This window comes from Ursus maritimus (genome assembly GCF_017311325.1).
Source record: "Ursus maritimus isolate PB19 chromosome X unlocalized genomic scaffold, ASM1731132v1 scaffold_X1, whole genome shotgun sequence".
NCBI classification, from domain to species: domain Eukaryota; kingdom Metazoa; phylum Chordata; class Mammalia; order Carnivora; family Ursidae; genus Ursus; species Ursus maritimus.
The window spans coordinates 104,814,764-104,837,001 of NW_024423319.1; the positions used below are offsets into that span (position 1 = coordinate 104,814,764).

The window sequence follows — 22,238 nt, forward strand, 5'->3', positions numbered from 1 at the left end:
AGAGTAGCATGACCCCCAAGTCCTGCTTTAAACCTGATGATGACTGGGCGATGGGGGACATGAGAGAAAGACATGAGCTTTGGGGACAGAAACGTGCTTCAGCCCCAACTCCTCCATTTTGGGGGTAGGAAACCTTTGGTAAGCTTCTTAATTGCTCTAAATCGCAGCTGCCTTAACCTATAAAATGGGGATGAAATTTCAGTTTTTGTAAAGACTAAATGTGGTAACATGTATGGAGCCTGACACAAAGCAGGTGATCAATAAACATTAGTCCTTCTTCTGTCCTCTGTGGTACTTATGGGTCCATCCCAACTCCCTCACACTCCATAGGCCTTCCTGATGCTCCGTACTGCCGGGAGGCTGTTTGGAGATGGGCAACCTTGGGGCCAGGCCCAGAGACAAACAAGCAAGGCTCAGGGAACACTTTCTCCTCTAAACTCTCCTCATTCTTCCAAATGTGACACAGGCTGCAAACCAGAGATCCAGAAGTAAATCTGATTTGCTAACACTTGCGGCCAAGTTCTGGTTTATTCCTTTTCTCTCCCCACTGAATAAGACTAGAAATAAAAGAACCCACTCGTGAAAGTCATCTGCAGAACCTTTCTTTCCCCCCACTGACCCCTGAGTCCCCTTCTCTATTTAAAAAAAAAGAGAATAAAAGATTAGTCTTAAACAACCCATCCCTTACTTCCCTCATTCTAGGTGACTATACTGAAGGCCTTTGGTGCATCTTTAACTCAACAACGATTCTGTCTTCCACTTTTCCCCTGAGTGGGGGAGAAGGGGTGTGACATCTCAGCAATGACCTTCCATCATCTGCTCTATAAACATTTATTTGGCTTCAGATGATTAACATTTAAAAGGACTCTGGCTGCTTTGCTTCAGATAATATGTATCATTCCTAAAACGTTCTATATGATTCTCACAGACAAATCATTTTAAGTGCACTAAAAGTGCCGATACTTAAAACAAATCACGGTGAATTGGATCACATACTGAAGGACCTGTTATTATCTAAGGTAAAATGCGCATCTAACTTTTCACATACCAGCAAAATACATCCTGGTTAAATAGAAAGGACACCTTTTTTTTTTTTTTCAAGCACAAAAGAAATGTCACTGTTCTCCCTGTAGGAGAAGGAAGTGAGGGAATCTTAGGAGGAGAGGAAGGGGCTCACGGGGGTTAAACTGGAACTGTGAATAGCAGTATGAACTCAGGAGTCGAAAAAATTACCTGAATTTTCCGGACGTGAAAGTTTACATGTTTCAACTACCATGTCCACAGCATATTAGGAGCAGCAAATTGGAACCGTAGGGTCAGGGGAAGGGGGAGGACGGGGAGAAGTGGGAGCTGGCTGGCAGGTGGCAAGAGGCTGTCAGACCATGTCTGCGCTGGAAACCCACAGGGCCAGATGGTTTCAGAATGTCAAGGTTTTCCGATTTTCGGCAGGCAAAATGAGTACGTACATCCACTGTCTATGATATACACACGCTGCAGTTGCGGCGAAATCTGGGAACATTTACATCGAACAGAAAAAAGACCACGGCCTGAAGTAGCTCAGGTCGTGTTTTGCCACCAAAGGTACAAAAAAACAACTGCAAGTTTAGAGCTTTTTGAACTTCAGAATTCAGATAAAAGACTGGAGACTTCCGGAACAATGTAGTAAGCCAAGATCATGTGCCAGAGTTAGACGTGGATTTGAATCCTGACTTGAGCCTCCAAAGCTTTATGGACGTGACAAGTGTCATTACGCTTGTAAGCCTCGGTGTAGCCAGCGTGGCCCGCTACAGGAACAGTACCTATTTCATAGAGGTGTAGTAAGGATTAAACTTCATATTTAACATTGACAACTTAAAATTCAGAAGAGGGGGCTCATTAAAGAGCCAGCACTACTGACTGCAAGTGATGATAAAGCAGAACAGCCCAAGGCCAAGGTGCCAGGTCAAATAACCTGATACTGGCTAAGCCCTGAGAGCTCTGCTGCATTCTGGTCCAGTGCGGTTACCTCTGCTCATTTGATGAGCCTACATAATTAAAAAGGGATTAAAAAGGATTAAACTATGTTGTGTCCCTACCATCCACTTTTATTTATTTTAAAATAAAAGGCCTTGATGCGTCCATTGGTCATCTCTGCACTAACCAGAGAATTCAATGACTAGGTATGGTCTAAGATAACCTAATACCAGGAGGCCTTTATTCTAGACATCTTGGGTTATCAGCTGGTCATGAACGAGCACAGAAAGAATCTTGTTTTGTCTCTGGATCCCCCGTGGCACCGATGAGAGTAGCTGATCTACAGTAGTTTCTCAATGATTTACTGGGAAGATAGAGAATACTTTCAGAAGTTTGTATTTTAAAAAAAGAATATCTGAAAAATCTCAGATTTTGCCTCTTACATTTTTTTTTAAGATTTTATTTATTTATTTGACAGAGAGAGACACAGCCAGTGAGAGAGGGAACACAGCAGGGGGAGTGGGAGAGGAAGAAGCAGGCTCCCAGTAGAGGAGCCCAGTGTGGGGCTGAATCCCAGGACTCCGGATCACGCCCTGAGCTGAAGGCAGACGCTTAACGACTGAACCACCCAGGCGCCCCTCCTCTTACATTCTTACTTAGCTTTAGAGATGAATTCTTTGTACTCAGATACCTTAATTATACATCAGTTTAAACAAGGGGGTAAGCCTTTTTTTAGTTAATTAATGAACCTAAAAATAAATATGAAAGGTCCAACTTTTTTTCAACCTTTCTGTGGTTTTCATGGAAGTTGAAAGTATTTTATCCTATGTACTAATGCTGGATACTCAGTTTAAATCAAAGAGTTCCAACCATCTTTTTTTTTCCCCTTTGGTCAACTTAAAAAAAAGCGCCTTTTGGTTTTAATTGAATATCCTCTCAAAGGCTTCAGGTTTTATAAGGCTTCTGGCATACGAAGTATTTTCCAGTGATTCTTTCCAGTTACTCAGCTTCATTTTTTCCCCACTTACTTGGCTTTTCTACATTCCTTAATTTTGATTTTCTATTTTTATTCTGCATTTCTCTGTATGCTTCACCTTACTCAATTTTACCAATTAAATTTTTTCCTAGCATTACTTCAGAGGATGATGAAGGAGTGGGTGAGGGGCAGGGAACATTCTGACTTGGTGAATGCAAAGAAGTCATTGGTTTCACAGCATTCGCTCATATTTCTTCAGTTTTTTGTGCTCATTTGATGACCCTTCAATTCTTCTCTGTTTTCTGTTTTCCTTTTTTTTTTTTTAAGATGCATTTATTTATCTGAGAGGCAGGGGCAGAGCGAGAGGTAATGAGACTCTTAAGCAGACTCCATGCCAAGTGCTGAACCAGACACAAGGCTCGATCTCACAACCCTGAGATCATGACCTGAGCCAAAACCAAGAGTCAGACACTCAACCAACTGCACTACCCAGGCACCCCATTCCGTTCTGTTTCTCATACTTTGCCCTTTCATCGAAAAGTTGGAGACAATTACTACATTTGGAAAAGGTATGATTTGCTTTGTCTAGAGAGGTTCCAAATAACTTTCCATTCACCAAGACATAAGATGAATAGACACAGAAACACATATGACTTTCAAGCCAGTGCAGGGAGCCGTCTCAGTGACAGTTATGGTAAGAGAAGAGCATTTGACCCACCTTCTAAGAGCAAGAGTTCAGACTTACTCTTTATACCTGGTTTCCATAGTGGCCTGTATGTCTGGTAAATCTTTAATCCTCTTTCTGATTAATTTACAGGAAGCAGAACATTTCTTCAGTTAATAAAGTGACTTGATCATGTATCTTACAATTAAAGCAGAGGGTTGAGCACAGGCCCCCCAATATGGAGAGTCCCCTGTCTGGATTACTTGAGGGCTCTCCTTGTCCACATCTTTCAGTTTTAACACTTGCTGGGGATGGTTTGGAAGAGGCAGTAAGGGAATCAGGGAGCGAAAAAGGAGAGCAAGAAAAGAAAAAATTATAGCAAGGCATCAAAAACCAACAGAATAATAAACTCATTCCAGTTATGCTGAGTTTTTTTTTCTAAATACTGCCAACGAAATGTTTGAGTCTGCAATGTATTTTTACCATTAACCATGCTAAAATGGGCAAAATATAACTGAGAAAATACTTCAGGTACAGCTCTGATTTTTCTCCAGTTATGTCTTTTAGAAGATTTCAATCTTTTGAAAACACTGAATTTTAGAATCTTAAGTAATTAATTTTTGGACTTACCAGCACTAAGCAATGATTAATTGAATTGTCCTTCAAAAGAAAAGTTTCGTATACTTTTTAAGTGTTTACTCTGTGTCTAGAAATACTACTTCACTGCTTGAGAAGTTTCAGTTTTCCTTTATTTGGAAAAACTTATTCCTGAATATAAACAGAGATCAATAGAGGTAGCTTGGGGTCTACCAAACTTGAGGCTGCCTCCACTCTAGGCCAGACTGTGTTTTGGTTATTATTACTAATAGTGAGTCAGAAACTTCAGAACAGAAGAGCCAAAGATTGGGGATTTCACACACACCTCCTTCCCTATCAAATTCAATGCCCCAACAACATCCAGACATTGCACTACTTCTTTCAGTCCAATGTCTGATTTTATTATCATAACCGACGCTGTGGGTTAGGAATTCAGACAGGAAGCAGGAGGGATGGCTTGTCTGGGACCTCAGCTGGAAAACTCAAAGGCTAGGGCTGGAGGGGGGAGCAGTGACTAGACAGTGGGGAGCTGGAAGCTTCTGAAGTCTCCTCATTTACAAGTCTGAACCTTGGGCCGATTACTTGCCAACTAGGATGGCCTACCAGAGCACTAACTGGTGGCCTCTCCATAGGATTCCTCAGCATGGCGGCCTTGGGTTAGCTGGATTCTTGCATGGGTTCAGTAAACAAGGCGAAGCTGCATGGCCTTTTATGACTCGGGCTCAGAAGTCACACAGCTAGTCACAAAGCCTGTCCAGACTCCAGGGGAAGGGGACAGACTCCCCCTCCTCTTGAGGGAGGGCTGGCAAGGGCACATGCTAGAAAAGCATCATCATGGCCATCTTTACAAAGTGCGACCTGCCCTAAGATGTTCATGAGGTGAAGGTGATTTATTCCTCAAGTTACATTTTAAAGCACTCTTTTATTGCCTGAACTTGTTTCTTCTGGGGTCATTTTTTGGGGGCCATTTATTTATCTTAGTTTCTCTTTCTCACTGTGGGCTTCCCTCAGACATCTGGTGATCTACACTTGTTCAGTAATGCTTCAGAGTGAAGCAGCCTTCAAAGACCAACTAAGTGAGGACCCCAAATATCTGGTTACATAGGGCTTTTTGGTGGGATCCCAACACCACACCACAGGATCCCTAATTCTCCTTGAGTAGCTCGCTCAGTGTCATTAGCGAAGAACCCCCTTTTGCCCTTCACCGATGGATAACTGCCTGCCTACTAACGTTCTGATGGTCAGGGTCCAGGGTGACCCTACTGTCTGTAGACTTCCTGGTCATCCTGTGGTTTTCAGCCAGCCAGCCCTACCAGTCACTCCCACCCTCTCTCTATCGTACGTTACTGAGGCAGAAGCCCTTCCTGGGCTCTGCATTTAGCTCAGCAGCCTTGTTGGCCACAGTACCTTTTGGTTCTAGATCTGAGCTGTCTGATACTGGAGGCAACAGCCATGAGGGGAAATTTGAATATTCAGTTTTATTATGATATCAATGAGAAATTCCCCAAGTGTGATAAGTGTATCATGGTGATTAGCAGTTATTAGCAGAATACTCTTATGTTTATGATATACACACTTAACGTATCTAGGGGTCATCAGGACATTTGCAGCTCACTCTCAAATGGTTCAGCCAAAAAAGCATGTGTAGCGAAAGGGGAAGGAAAGGAGACAGGAAGAGGGATGGATGGAGAGGGGAAAGATAAAAAATATGGCAAAGTACCTGGTGGATCTAGGTGCTAGACATGGGTGTTAACTGTATTATTCTTACAACTTTTCCTAAGGTCTAAAATTTTTTCAAATAAAGATTTGGGAGGGACACTGTAAACAACCTAAATCTCACAAACCTGAGATCATGACCTAAGCCAAAACCAAGAGTCAGACACTCAACGGACTGGGTCACCCAGGTGCCCCTTAAAAGTAGTCTTCTAAAAAAAGGTCTTCCAATAACTAGAGCCTTTTTATTTTCTAAAAAGAATACAAACATCTCATATAGAATGTGCTACCATATGTAATGGAGGTGGGAAGCTCATGCTCATGTAATGATTTTTGTTGTTCTCTTCTTCTTAATGATTTTATTTACTCGAGAGAGCAAGAGAGGAGAGAGCATGAGAGAGAGAGACAGCACAAGATGGGGGGGTAGAGAGGGAGAAGCAGGCTCCCCACTGAGCAGAGAGCCCGATGCGGGACTCGATCCCAGGACCCTGAGATCATGACCTGAGCTGAAGGCAGACGCTTCACCGACTGAGCCACCCAGGTGCCCCGATTTTTGTTGTTCTTATAGGAAAAAGGGATACAGGGTGATCATGATGGGGTTCTTAATTAAGGTAGGCGAGGGTTACTGGACCCTTCCCTGAGGGGCAGCCACCTCTGTGCGGAGGGAAAGCGAGTAACTCCCACTAGTGCCCTCTTCCTCTCTCTTCAGAATCCTCTTGACTCTTGGAAGGTAGGTATGTGTTCATAAACAGATTAGTGAGAAGCCTGCCCTTCTGCATGCCAGGTGAGGCCAAAGCAAGTTGTAAATAGATTTCACTGAGTCCACAATCTGTGCCCTCTGCCTAGGCAACCCCTCTGCCATTCCCCCCAGTCACTGAGTTCTATGTCCTGTGGGTCCCAGGATTCCTCAGAACACTGAAGAGTCTACTAGCACAATATGCAACACACCATATGTATTTAGTAAATATTTCCTAATTAGAACTGAAAATCAAAATATATAGGTTTATACGGAAACTTACTATTATAGAAACTTACTATAGCAAATAAAATTCAGGGATGCAAGGTCATATTTGCTGGTAATGGTAAATTCCTCTTATAGGTAGACCACTCCATTCTACATATTTGGTCAGAGGTATCAAATCCTTCAAGTTAGGGGAAGAGGAGCCAAAGGTAGGAAGGAAGGTGATAATAAAGTGGCAGTAACTGTCAGTATGGTGTGTCAGGCCAGGGAGTGGAGGAAAAAGGCATGGATGTGTTCAGAACTGATATCACAAACAGAGCTCTGACCAGCTAGAGCATGTGAGTAACAACTGTAGCCAAAGCCACCGCAAAGACTCCTATCAACCTAATTCCAGAAGGGCCTTTAGGATCTAGTCCTAACGGTGGACTGGTAAGTTACAGGATGCCTTGTCGTCATGGAAGCAGGAACATTTAAGTAAAGGTCGCCATGTACTCATCTTCGAGGTGAACTGAAGCAAAATGTTAAGTTAACCGTTACAGTGAATGAAGAGGCTCCAAAGCCAGGAACTCTCAAAGCATTTATGAACGGAAAGTACTGTTTCTTGGAAAATGCTCAGTTTTTAGAGCTGGGACCTTCAGCCAACAAACTTTAAGATAATTAGCATTCAAGGTTAAGAGCTCCCTATGCAGCTTTTATTCTTAGCAGGAAGCTGATTTCATCCAGGAAATGCTGTGTCACTGACTTCCCATAATAAAAGCATAGCCAACATCTACTGAGCACCTACCATGTGCCATGCATTGTGCTGCGTGTTCTCAATTTCACCAGTATTACAAGGCTATGACGAGATGCTATCGTTTCTATTTTGTAGCTAAAGACACTGAAGGGTAGTGATCTGCCCACACTCGCGCTACTGGTAGGCACCAGAAATTAAGATTTGAGTACAAGTGCACAGAGATTGCTGCTCACACTCTCAGAGACAATAAGCAGGCTAACAACTGGTGGTGGTCCCCAGAATAAGAACTGTCTCAGTGTAAGTAAATGAAGTAGGTACCAGTCTGAGAGTTTGGAAATGGTAAGACTAGATGAGCGGTAGAGTATGCAATTTCCTGATTGTCTAGCAGAATAAATTTAGACAAAACCTTGGTATTACTAACACAGACTATGTTCGCTGGAAGGAAGGGCATTGGGGGTAGTGGTATATTATGTTAAATGAAATGGTATACTATGTTGAACTGAAAAGAGCACAGGTTTAAAAGCTCCATCTACTTGAGGGGCGCCTGGGTGGCTCAGTCAGTTCAGCGCCTGACTCTTGATTTCGGCTCAGGTTGTGATCTCAGGGTTGTGAGGTCCAGCCGGACCCATGGTAGGTGTGGAGCCTGCTTGAGATTCTTTCTCTCCCTCTCCCTCTGCCCCTACACGCCCCCGTCTACCCACCCTTCAACGAAAAAGAAAGAAAAAAGAAAGAAAAACTCCATCTACTTGAATTTTAGGTGTGGTTTTGCCCCTAACTTTGCTTAGGCAGGATATTTAAATCATCTAAGCTTTGGCATCCCCATCCAGGAAATGGAAGTATCTACTCCACTTGGATGTTGGGAGAATCATAGCTACATCTGCCTACTATTGTGCCTGCCACGGAATGGTACACAAATATAAGTTCCCTTTGCCTCCTAGAGAGAATAATTTCTGGTTCACCTTGGAAGAGATGGCAAAGATGTCATGTCAACAACTAGTTGATGATTCGGGCAGGCTCTTCCTTACTTGGGAGTTCTACTTTCTCACAGATAAAACTGGGGAGGTTGGAGAGATGATCTCTAACCTCAAGCCCCCACTGGATGAATCTGAGAGGGTTAGATTTTGGTTTGTATCTCTATATAGTTATTTATCCTACACCAACCTTGCCTAATAATGTCAATTCTCGAACAAGTCTGGAGAGAGCATTGCTCTGAGTAGGCAGCCAAGGAAAGGAGCCAGAAATCAAGAAAAATAGTACACCATTTTCTGTGTGCTCTTCTAATTGTGTTCTCCACCCAGAAAGCCTCCAAGGACACTTTGGATGAAGGACAAGAGGGTAAACATGTCACACATTCCCAGAAACCACCCCTATTACACGAACCTTTGAGGGACCGGTAGGGACATCAGGAAAGCATGCCACAAAGCCACACGGTTCATAAATTTTGGCTAGCACATATAAATTTATGTACTTTCCCTGCTTCTCACTTATCTGTAAGTTTCTCAAAGGTAGTGACTATGAAGTGACAATTTCCCAAAGCTTCTCGATTTCTACTTCACTCCAAATCCAGGTGTTCAAGTAATGCTGATGGACTCCTAAACTACTTAAGTGTCAACGTTCAGCATCTCACACACTCCAGCCCCTGAACTGGTTCACAGCCCTTAGGCTTAGGCAAAGAGTCTACTGGATCTAACACAGTAGTTCTCAGCACACGACAATCACCCGGGTAACTCCAGCATACCAGCACTGGAGCCCCTACCTCCAAAGACTGATTTAATTGGTCTCAATGAAGGGCAGGTGTCTCTCTCTCTCTCTCTCTCTCTCTCTCTCTCTCTCTCTCACACACACACACACACACACACACCACCCCCAGATTATTCTCATGAGCAGCAGGACTAAAGACCACGGACTAACATGACTCACAAAAAAATCCAACCAGGGAAAACAAATCAAAACCTCCTTACGCTCAGACAGAAGCTATTTGTCCATCTATTTTTAGTCTCTGTTTTCATGTTTGAGATTTGTTTCAGCCTCTTAGGAAACTGGCCGAGAACGTCCTCATAGTTTTAAGAGACTTTTCAGCGTTACCAACTATCCTTTTTCTCCTTCTCTAGATGATCCTACATGGGAAAGATAAAAACTGCTGAACACGTTTCATGAAGGAAATGGCTGTACTTCAGGATGCCGTGACTCTTGACAAGCGGCAACTGGGTACCTGTCGCTCCTTCCCCTCTAGTGTGTTTTTGTTTCCACACTGCTCCCGATCCTTAGCTACTTCCTCAGCTACAGAGGGGCGGTAAGTTGAGCAGATCCTGGGTCCCCTGGCTCTACTGTATGTGTGGGTACTTTTCTTACCTGCCCTGAGTAACATGGACACGACTATTGTGAGAAGTCCACGATACTATATTTTATACCAATATTGGTAAGTACTCCGAAAACGCCAGCTGAATCTACTCAATCTTTTTCAGTTTCCAAAGAGTCCATTTTCATTTCCTCCTTGAACAGCTTTGCTGAAGCCAAGCTGAGGCTAAAGAAGCAGAAATAGGAGTAGGTAGGCCTGAGATGACATGGCAGAGAATCTGGAAAGAAGGCTAACCAAAGAAGTGGTCTCCTTCTATATAAAGGGCAGTTTCTAGGGAAAGGGACACTCACTGTGATCAAGTAGCCGAAGGGATGATTAGAAATAAAGTGCTCACTTGAGCACATTACCTGACCAGTACAGGAAGAGCAAGATGCCAATTACCATTTCGCTTTCTGTTTAACATCGGAAGTGGGAGGAAATCACCAAATTTATACACGGAATATCTGCTACCAAGTTTAAGGAAACATTGTACTCTACTAGAACAGAGCCAAGGAAAGGTTCAGATAAAACCTGGAGTATGCTCTGGTCAAGTGAAAATGTAACAATTTGTTGGGAAAAGATAGGTATGTTACAAATCTCAAAGGACCCTACTGTTTTCTAGCCAAGGAGACATTGGGGAATATTTAACTTTCTGCTCCAGGAAAATGTTAGAGAGATACTTAGTAATTTATTCCCAATAGTGAAACTATTATATACTGACCTCTGTGCCCTAGTAAGAAAGCACACAACACTGGTACAACTCAAATGGTCCAGCGGAACCACATATCAAGTCTAAGAATGAAAACAAAATCATGACTGCTTACGTGATGCTTCAGGAAATAATCTATGATTTGGTTAGAACCCCAACTATTCAATTAGAGGGAAGATAAATAAAGGCCTTTGTAAATGTAATAGTTTGCTGTAATTTTTGTGCCATTCATTGCAGCAGAAAGTATCATCTCAGTAAAGATGAGACACTGACCAGAAACAGGGTTCTCCTTGAGGGATATGAAGGATACCACCAGGGGTCTCAATCAAACCCAGCTCTGCCCCCAGGGTAAGTATGGAGGTAAATTGACTGACCTCCCCCCCCCCATAAAAAGGGAAATGGACTAGCTGAATGCTTCCAGGTTGTTTCTATTAATGCCAGGCAAGCCATCCACAAACCCTTAGCACACTTTCCTGTAAGTTAACTAATTTACCAAGAAGAATAGGTGGGCAAGAACAGCAAGAATTTCTAAAAATGTATGGTAATAAATAAGGAACTGCCCTTACCAAATTTCAAGACAACTTACAAGGCAAAAGTTAACATATATTTAGTTAAAATCAGAAAAGTCCGACTGAATAGAATCCACAAATATAAACTACTCTGTGAACTGAGCACGTGATAAAACAGAAACAAAGAAAGATCTGCGGTCTTAATAATTGTTGCTACACAACTAGACAACAGAACAGAGCAAAAGTGAGTTAGCTACAAAAGTCCCGTCAGAAAGGGCAATAAATTCCAGAGGGGTTTAGTACAATTTGCAAAATGCTACAGGTGATAAATCTGACCATGATAAAAGCACTGTAAATGACTGAGTATATAAAAACTCAGACTGTGCACTAAATAAAAAGGAAACCATATTCTGCATGAACATACATAAATACATGGGCAAAAGCTAGAAGGCTATCACCAAAAAATGGATGGAAGAATTAGAGGTGATATTCTTTCCAAATGCCTTTAATTGTATACTTTTATAATTACTTTACAAAAAAAGGGAACACAGTGGGAAACAATATTTACACAGCACAACAGGTTACTATGCCAAATAGATACAGGGAATTCATGCAAATGATCAAAACTCCAGATTCCAGTTAGTAAATGGTCAAGGACACTTTACACACAAAAGGCATAGAATAAACCCACACGGGGAAAAAGGAAAATGTTTAGCTTCTGTGTTACCTACTATACAATTAAAATCATAAAACCTCACTGTGGCAGGGCTGTGGAGAAACCAGTACACTTAAACTTTGCCTTCCACATGATAATTCCACTCAGGGGCACACACCCTATAGGTAAACCACCGATTACCTGGAAAAGGTTTAGCTAACTCCAAATTATGCTCCAGATAGCCAAGATTTACTTTCACTAGCAAATGGGAGAAACAGATCGCCATCATTTAAACACAAATTCAGATCAATCACTGCAAGCTACTTTAACAGGATACAATTATCTTAGACTAGAGGTGGAAAACTCTGTAAAGGGCCACCTGGTAAACACATTTGGCTCTCTGGGCCAGTCAACTCCACTGTTGTGAATGGACAGAAGCCACAGACAGTATGTAATAAATGGGCATGTTCCAGTAAAACTTTATTTACAAAAACAGGTGTCATCAAAACCCACAAAGTGTACAACACGAAGAGTGGATGTCTAATGTAAACTATGGACTTTGGATAATAATGATGGGCCAATGTTGGTTCATTGATTATTAACAAACGTCCCACACTGGCGTGGGATGTTGGTGGTGAGGGAGGCTATCTTTGGGGAGGGGCTGTATGTGGGAGCTCCCTGTATTTTCTGCTCAATTTTGTGGTGAACCTGAAACGATAAAAAATAAGGTCTACTAATAAAACAAAACAAAACAAAACAAAACAAAACAGGAGTCTGGCTCTCAGGCTGTATAGTTTGACAACCTATCTTCCACTATGGTATTCCTAAAACAAAAGCATTTGCCCAACTCCGACTTCAGTTTATCATGGAAGTCAAGTAATTAAATGCCTGTATGATATAAAGGAAAAGGAAAAGCAGTGATATTTTCTGATTCCATCCAGTAATAAATCCAAGGTTTCTCAAATCTTGCCAACAGCCTAACGAATTTCCTAACGCTAAGTGGGAGGAAACCACCCATCGGTAGGTCAGCAAGTGTGGCCATGTGCCCCCTTCAAGACTACAGACAAAACTGCACACACAAAAACCCCACACAAAACTGCGAAGACAGGTAAGCCAGAGCCACAATGTAAGTGCCCCGAGCCTGATAAACCAGATTACGTTGAAATCCAACCCTATCTGATCATAAAGGCCCCAAAGGGCCAATTCTGACTTTAAGCTTAAATACTCATCAAGATGCATGAAGCCAAGTTAGACATCTTTACCGAAACTGAAATCGTTCTCTTCCCCTTTAATTCTGAATAGTAGGCTTCTGTCTCCCAACAGGTTAGTCTAATTCTTGGCAACTCTTTATAGTAGAAAAACCTTCCTTCTTAGAGAAAAGGCGTATCGTGTACATATATGTGTAAGTACAAAATAAACACATGAGGAAACAAAATACAATTATTTTTCCTCTTTCCTAATGTGACAATAAAAAAAAATCTTTTCATCTCCCCTGGAAACAAAAATCACTGTTCTCTCCAGTGGTAATCAGGCTCCGGGGAGCAAAAGGACTTTAAAAACCAAGACTTTTTCAAAGGCCAGTCATTTGAAACCAAAGGCAGCTTTTCAGTGGGTATCAGAATCTTAAATTAAAATACTTTCTAAAGGAAAACAGAAGGCGGCTGGGCCCTTAAACCTCAAGAACAGTAAAAATAAGGAAATTAGCTGTTGCCTTCTTTTTTTTTTTAAAGATTTTATTTATTTATTTGACAGAGAGAGACAGCCAGCGAGAGAGGGAACACAGCAGGGGGAGTGGGAGAGGAAGAAGCAGGCTCATAGCGGAGGAGCCTGATGTGGGGCTCGATCCCGCAATACCGGGATCACGCCCTGAGCCAAAGGCAGACGCCCAACCGCTGTGCCACCCAGGCGCCCCTAGCTGTTGCCTTCTAATAGCTAAAGGCTCCGAGGTTCACAGAAGCAGTGTGCTGGTGGTAGAAATCTTTTCTCTGAAAAGAAGGCAGTTTTGTCAGACAACCTGCCTTCTGGTGGTTTTATTTGGGAGATGCTATATTTAAATGTGTGGACATTATGGGAGTTTAAACTTACATAACAACTAAGGTGTTTAATGTTTAATAACCTTTACATGGAGCCAGAAATCACCAATTACGGAGCACCCAACTCTGCAGACAGACGACAGCCTGAAGAAGCTGTGAGAGGTTCCACACAGGGGCGAGGGCTGCCCTCTGTAAAGAGATGGTTGTGAATAAAAAAAAATTAATATAATAAAATAAAATAATAAAATCAAATTAAAAGGAGGGCAGGAACAAACACCTTTAAAACCAGTGCAGCTGTGCAAAAGACAAGAGCAAAGGAACTGGGAAGTAAAACAAGTGGGAAGTAAGTCTGCAGGGAGCAAATCAAAGTGATGAGTGAAGGAACCAGAAGTGGCCAGGGTGAGACTGAAAGATGAACAGCAGGTCCAAATGAAAATGTGAATCATTTCCTATGAATTCATTCAAGATTCAGAAGGTTCTGTCTTTAATTTACATCTTAACAGCCCAAGTCCTCCTGTCCTTATACCACCAGGAGAAGTTTTCATTCATAGTAACTACTTAATGGAAAGACAGAACTCAAACTTTTGCAAATGTAACAAAGAGCCACCATTTTTTTCGTTAATAACATAAACAATGACAATTTTATTTGCTCACCCATTAATGGTTGATAATTGTGTCTCTCTCTGGGCTATAGTTGGTAGTTTGACACAAAAAGAAATATCTGAGTAAAGTCATTTTCATTTCTTTAGGATTTCTTCCCTGTGTATTAATTTCCTTTCAAAACAATCCTGTGTTTGGATTTGAGGAAGCCCATATATTTGAGCAGGACAAAGAGAAATAATCCGAGAAGAAATAAACTAAGAAATTTCAAGGCAGAGCTTTTTACTTTTCTTTGTTTACTCTGGTAGGATAGGTCCCTTGAGACAAAAGTTTACAAAGCGCCACCATTAGAATGAACTGCCCTTCAAGGACAACAAATTAGTACAAAAATCCTGAGAGTAACAGGTTCATAGGGAAAAAAAATGTAAAAGTTATACTGAGAAATAAAATCAATAAAATGTTTATTCTGAACATGAAAATGTGATACTTCTCTTACTCCTAGTAAGGAATGAATATATACTATCTGAAGCCTCGGTTCAATAGAAAAATAATGTGAGACACATGTGTAATTTAAAACTGCCTAGCAGTCACATTAACTCAAAAAGAAACAGGTGAAAGTTTTGATATTTCATTTAATCTAACATATCCAAAATACTATCATGTCTACAAGGAATCAATATAAAAACAGATTGAGATATTTTACCATTTCTTATATTAAGTCTTTGAAATCCACTGTGCATCTTATAGCACAATTCAATTCAAAACCTAAATTTCTATCAGAAGTAATTGACCTATAATTAGATTTCATCAAATTTACAGTTAAAGGAGAGTCACATATCCAAACTGCTCTAAACATATAAGTTTTCCAATTAACTGAATCAAGTATCAGCTTTAAATTTAAATCTAAATCAATTCAGTTTCTCAGTCACACTAGTCACATTTCAAGTGCTAAATAGGCTCAAGTGGCTAGTGGTGACCTTATTCGACAAAGAAGGCCTAAGATAATCAGAGGAACCAAAAATTCAAACCTAATTGTTAAAAGAACTATAATAAAACAAAGAAAATGAGATATGTAATACAGTAGAAAAATTAAGGTATTAAAAATAGAAAGCAAGAGAAAATTATAGATGTTTATCACTACAGATGACAGATCTTTCGTATCGACAAATATATGCATTGGTTAAACTTAACCACATAACAGAGAAAGTTGGATCACAAAGCAAAACCCAACTTTACACTACATTTCAAGATAACAATTAAGGCAAAGTAATTCAGAAAGACTGAAAATAAAATAAACACAAAATAAAACAGCAATGTTCCACCAGAAAATGTAAACAAGAGGAAAATAAGGATCTAGATCTCAATGTCAAATAAGGTTGAATCCAGGCTAAAAAGCAATAACCTAGCAAGAGGGCAGCATTCTGTATCGCTAAAGGGTACATCTCTCAATGAGGACATGACAGTTAAGAATGTCTCAGCAGCAAACAGGTATGAAGGAAATACTGTCAGAGAGATACGGAGATACGGAGAAAAAGAATTATATTAGGAGGCTTGAACTTCTCTCAGGTCATAATGGATCAAGTAGATTTAAAAAAAAGTAAAGGTATAGGAAACTGAAATAACATAATTAATATGGTATATCTGGTATCTCAAACTCTGTAACCTGAGAAGAGAACATCATCTTCTTTTTGCTGCCCAAATGTCACAGGAAATGACCATATATTGGGCTACGAAGTAAACACCCACAAATTAAAGAAATAATAATCCAGATAACATTCTGTGATCACAATGCAACAAAACTAAACATAAAGAAAATTACAATGCAGGATGTACCTGCCCTGAAAATTTAAAAACTCGAGCAACTCCTAGTTCACAGAAGAACAAGAATCTAAAGATGCAGAAGAGCTGGGAGGAGAGAGGATCAAATATTTACACGTCAGCTGCTAAAGCAGTGAGTAAAAGAGGAGTAACTGTAGCCTTAAGTACTCAAAGAGCAAAACAGAAAAGAAACCAAGTGTCCAACTCAGAAGAAAAAGAATAACAAACACGAGGAGATTGAGGAGATCAGAGGGAATTAAGAAAGTCAAAGCGGACATTAATGAACTAGAAAACAAAAGTCATAAAACTAATAAAGGAATTCAGTCATAAACTACTGTATAATCTAATCAAGAAAGGGGAGGAGAGAACAAATATAAAAAAGAGGAATAGCCACAGAGAAAATTAAGACTGATAAGAGACTACCATCCCAGCTATGCAAGTGGACTTAAAACCTCAATGACTAGGATAATTTTCTAAAGAAATATAACAAAATGTACTCTAGAAGAAACAGGAAATCTATACAGATCAATACCACAGAATACAGAAAGTTGTCAAAGAGCAATAGTCCCCAAACACACTAGGTTTAAAAGGTTTCACAGGGGGAATCTACCAAATCTTCATTTTTGTAAACATTTTATTACTTATTTAAAAATTTTAAGGGGGGGGGCACCTGGGTGGCACAGCGGTTAAGCGTCTGCCTTCGGCTCAGGGCGTGATCCCAGCGTTCTGGGATCGAGCCCCACATCAGGCTCCTCTGTTATGAGCCTGCTTCTTCCTCTCCCACTCCCCCTGCTTGTGTTCCCTCTCTCGCTAGCTGTCTCTCTGTCAAATAAATAAATAAAATCTTTAAAAAAAAAAATTTTAAGGGGGAAGGGCAGAGGGAGAGAGAGAGAGAATTTTGAGCAGGTTCCATGCCCAGCGCCAGAGCCTGAGGTAGGGCTTGATCTCACGACCCTGAGGCCATGACCTGAGCCAAAATCAAGAATCCGACCCTCAACCAACTGAGCCACTCAGGCAACCCACTACCAAATCTTTAAAGAACAGATTATTTGAAAGATAAATTGGTTTTGATACAGAAAAAAAAAAGTTTTCTGAAACAACCGCGGCATTGATAAGAAAATCTGACAGACTGCACATACATACAAGATCTACAAACAAACAGCACGTGGACATCAATATAATGAACCCAGGAGTTCAACATACGATTCTTGCTAGTTCTGTAAGGGTCAAAAGTTTCCAAAATAAAAAATCATTTACTCAAGGAGAAAAGATTCTAACTAGATAACACTTTTTACTTATCAAAAGTTTGACGACAACAATTTGGTAAAAGCAAAGGAAAACAGGCACTCTCAGAAACTTCTAGTGAGAGGATAAACAGACAACCTCTAGGGAAAGCAATCTGACAATGTTTATGAAAGTTTCAAATGCACACACCTTCTGAGGTAGTAATCCCATGTTCAGGAATATGTCCTACATACACACTCATACAGGCACGGAATGAGGCGCGTACAGGACGATTCGCGCTAGCCCTGGGGGCCATAGCAAAGACTAGAAACAACCTACCAGCCATAAAGAGGGAGTTGGCTAATGAATCACAGAATACTCATATAAACAAACTCTCAGAAGCCCTAAGAAAGGAAAAGGAAGTACTGTAGATAAAGATACAGAGACCTCCCTAAGGTATAAAGTTTAAGAAGCAAGGCGGACAGAGCTGTAACAAGCTGCTGTTTATACAAAAAATGGGGAGGCTAGTGGACAAAAGTAGGAAGGTGATATTTCTGTGTCCTTTGGCACTTTTGAATTTGAAACCATGTAATTCCCATCTCAGACCAAAAAGAAAATCTCATTTAAAAAAGAAAAAAACCTCCACCCTTTAGAATGCACCATTGCCATTATGAACTCATAATCCATTTAGAACACTTGCTATTCCTGCTACACTTGCTAACTGGGTGGAAGGCCATTCTTCAAGTAAAGACTGAGTTCAAGAAACTCTTATTATTTTAAACAGCATAGAAAAATATGGCACACATATGAAAGGGCAACAGTACTCTAGATCAGAAGATCATCTAATTAGTGGTTTTCAACACCGGTTATGCTTAAAAACAACCTGGGGATCTTCTAAAAATACCAGTGCCCTGCACCCCACCCCCAGACCATTTACATAAGTTTGGGGGATGGGACCCAGGCATGAAAACCATGGATCTAAATGCTAAAATCACAAAGGGTGATTTTGCTCCCCCAGAGGACATGGGGCTGTCTGGAGACATATGGTTGTCACAACGGGTGCCGTCTAGTAGGTACTGGCATCTAGTGGGTAGAGGCCAAGGATGCTGCTTTATAAACTTCCAACAATGCCCAGGACACACCCCCAACCATGACCTGTCCCAAAATGTCAAGAGTGTTGAGAATGAGAAGCCCTTCTTTAAAATAAAACCACTGCTTCTGAAGTAACAACCAGTTTTCATCTTCACTCTTAAGGAAGATAATCTCCTTTTACTAATGTGGATAGATTAGTATAATAAAGCTATTTCAGTGGCCATAGAAACTACAATTTATTTGTTCGCATGCTTATAACGAATACTGAAACACTGAATTCCATGTACGTCCCTTCTTTGGTCCCTGTCAAAAATTTATGTCCTGTTTGTAAAACAGTGAGGGAGAAAATCCTAAAGGCAGCCTAGAGGTCAATATGGTCTACATATCTACTTTTTTTTGAGCCTCTGGTCTTTTAAAATATACTGAATTGGTACCAATCACCTGCCCCTTCTGGAGCCAGCACATACCTGGAGTCTGCCACAGCCCACACCTGACTGGCTTCATGCAGTCATCTGCTGCTCCCCAGCTTGTCCTTTAAGCATCTGAGGTGGCCTTCATCTGCCGTTTTCAACATCATGAAGGGGCATAAAGCCTCTTTACTCTTCTTCCTCCTCACCTTAAAAAATCCCCACATCCAATCTAAATTCTCAAATTCCTACATTACTTGCCACAAAAGAACTATCAAGAGCTAGAACTAAAAGAAAGGTAGAAGTCGAGATGGCCTTTGTGTGACAGCACTCTTCTTCTAGTTGTCATGAAACACAGGCTGCCTGCCACCTGTCTCTGGATATTACAAACTAGGCTTGTAGTTTCTAGCAAATTCCACTACAATTATATATAGCTCTTCTGTGAGCTTCCTTATAAGGAAAAGACTTCAATTATTAGGCTTCTTCCATTATCCTAGATTAGTGTATTCCTTCCACCTCTCCCAAAATAGGTCAGAGGCCTTTTATGGGAAATACCTGTCAGGAGATTTGGTCATTTTCTTTTCAGTAGCTCATCCCTTTTCCTTTGAAACTACAATCACACAGTTCAGGAGTGATGTTTTAGAGATTACCCGATACAATCCACCCCTTTTATTATTGAAGAAAATGAACCCCAGTGAGGTTCACTCAGCCAAGGCCACACTCTTGAGCTCGTGGCAGAGCAAAAATTAGAACACTTATTTCCAGATACTGGTCCCATGGGTTTTCCACGATAACACTATCTCCCACTGTGGTTTTCCTACTCAAGTAACATTCTTGCCAAGACACCTATTAACATGGGTAGATACTAGCTTGCTGTAAAACTAAATCAACTGAAATTTCGACAAGTTATCAGAGCTATCACGTCAATTTTGAAGGTGGAAAAAATTAGGAATTTCTGGATTCCTTTTGCTCCTTTTACTGTGAATTAACCTAACTCAGTTTACCCCAATGAAGCTGATACCTTCAGAATCTTCTCTAAACTATAAATTAGAAATGGAAAACATGCTATTTATAGCAACGGTGACATTTTCCTTCTAAACCCTGAAGTCAGGAGCTGCTTCAAACCTCTAAAATTTCAAAAGTGGCCAGAGATGGTCAACTACTGAAAAGCTTTCAGGAGTGAAGTTTAAGACGCAAAGATCAACATCTCATTGAACTTTGACTCTCCTCATCATTCTCTGGCAAAGTGGGTTCTTAAAATTTAATTTGGTCTCGACTTGAACCTAGTCCTCTCTTCCTATCCCAACTTTTTCAGTATAGGCAACATCACATTTTGCGTATCTTATCTTCCCTGGATGTTCGACCTCCTCTGCACTTTTAGTTTTTATTCCCACCTGCTAACATCCCTTTACAGTTACATAAAATTCATTAAATGAAGAGACGCCCCATTATGTTCCCCTGAGAGCTTAGAACATCTTTGCTGCTCCATTTTATTCCCCTTCAAGGATGCTGAACTCCATTCGGATACCTGGGTGCGCACTTTTGTTTTACTCTCAGGTGGTTCACAACCAGCTCCCTCGCCTTCAGCAATTTCAAGTATTCGTCTAGTGGTTGAAAAGGCACCACTCCGGGGAAACACGATCCGGTTAGCATAAGGTGGTGGAATCTATTCCCATCTCAGCTAGGCCTCTCAGGCAAGGTGAGGGCCGGGTCTTCTGCTCTCCCACCTCAATCCGCGTCAGCTGCCCACCAGCCCACTTCACCTGGGAGGTGGTGGGACACAAAAGGGAAGGCAAGACGAAAGGTGCCGGCACCGAGACCGGGGGTGTATCAGACCCTGCTCTGACGCTAGGAGCCCACGCGTCCTCTCCTCCCAGCATCTAAGGCGTTCGCAGTCCAGGCCTCTAACTGCTTTAACATTACACGAAGAGGACAATAGTTCGAGTCCTGCCGCTCCAGGCACATGCGAACACCTTAGGGCAAAAAAGGAACAAAATGCCATTGCATAATTTGTTCAACCTCAGGGTGTTTCTAAACAGCTTTTACCCAACAACAACAACAAAAAGAATCTACAAGTAAAAACATTAAAAAACTACCCACATTCCGCTACTAAGTTTAAGGACGGTGAGGTCTGTGTCAAGTAGATTTGAAGCTACCGAAGCAGGTCTGGGGAGTCCCGCCTGGATGAGGGTCCTCGGACGCGGTTTCTGTGTTTCCAGGTAAAGCCCTGGCCGCTGTGCGGTTGCCAGGCCCTGCCCCTCCGCGCCCCGAAATTCGAGTCCCCTGGAGAGCCCCCGGGCATCCCGGAGCCCCTCCCGCGGTTCCCACGGACTTTGCCCGGAGCTGTGGAGACCCGCGGCGGTGGCGGGCCCGGAAGGCAGCGGCCCCGCGTCCCGGGGCTGTGGGTACCGTAGCGACCGTGGGGGCCCGCGGCCCCGCACTCACCGAAGTCTAGGAACTGCTTGATGGAGAGTGGCGATGGCGAGAAACGCGAGTAGCGTTCGATCTGCTTAGGAACCGGCTGCTTTAGCAGCCACCGGAAAAGCCTCATCCTCGCCGAGGCCGTGCACAGACCAGCCAAGACGCTCAGGCAGCCGCAAGAGCCGACGCAGCCGAGCCGCGCGGATCCGGCACGTCAGCCAAGCTCGCACCCCGGCCTCCGCCTCGGCCTTGGCGCCGCGGGTGCAGCCGCCGCAGCAGCAGCAGCAGCTCCCGGGCTGCGGCCGGCCGCCCGCGGCTTCCCCAGGCCCCGCCCACGGGGGCGGAGCTGGCCGCTGCACGTACGCGGCGCACGGAGGGCGCGGGGGGCACGGGAGGGCGCGCGGCCGCACGCGCCGGCTGCTGATTCGCCGCCGCCGCCGCCCTTGCTTTCTTTTGCTTGAGTTCGCCCAGATGCCGGCGCCTCCCTCTTTTGCTCCTGGGGCTGAGTCCCGCCGGGCAAGTGCAGCAGCCCCGCGTCCCGCCCCCGGCTAAGTCCTTCGCGGCCCTAAGGTAGCGAAGGTGCTCTGGGACTGCGAGGAGACCCGGAGTCCACGCCCAGAATCCAACCCTACGCCTTGTTCAAGGGCCTTCTCAACCGCAGGCACCTCTTCCGGGAGGCCTTCCCTGGATGGGCTGGCTACGGCCCTTCAGGATTCTCATTACATCTTGATACTTTGATTTTCATGTCCCTTTTATCACTTAACTATAGTGGCTGATTCATGCCTGCCACCACACCACCACCTTAGGCAGAATTAAATGTGGTTATGTTTCACGC

The 22,238-nt window shown here is 42.5% G+C and overlaps 1 protein-coding gene across 2 annotated transcripts in view; it reads right to left on the reverse strand.

The window, feature by feature from the left end:
- The window catches only part of PDK3 (pyruvate dehydrogenase kinase 3), a 64,872-nt gene extending 43,140 nt beyond the window's left edge, over positions 1 to 21,732 (reverse strand). The window contains exon 1 of one of the 2 annotated variants that reach the window (XM_040633396.1): positions 21,428 to 21,732. In XM_040633396.1, the coding sequence (XP_040489330.1) occupies positions 21,428 to 21,533 (106 nt within the window). In that variant the 5' untranslated portion in view covers positions 21,534 to 21,732. The remainder of the gene's footprint in view (positions 1 to 21,427) is intronic. The other variant, XM_040633390.1, reaches the window with a different exon arrangement.
- Between the last annotated feature and the right edge of the window lie 506 nt (positions 21,733 to 22,238).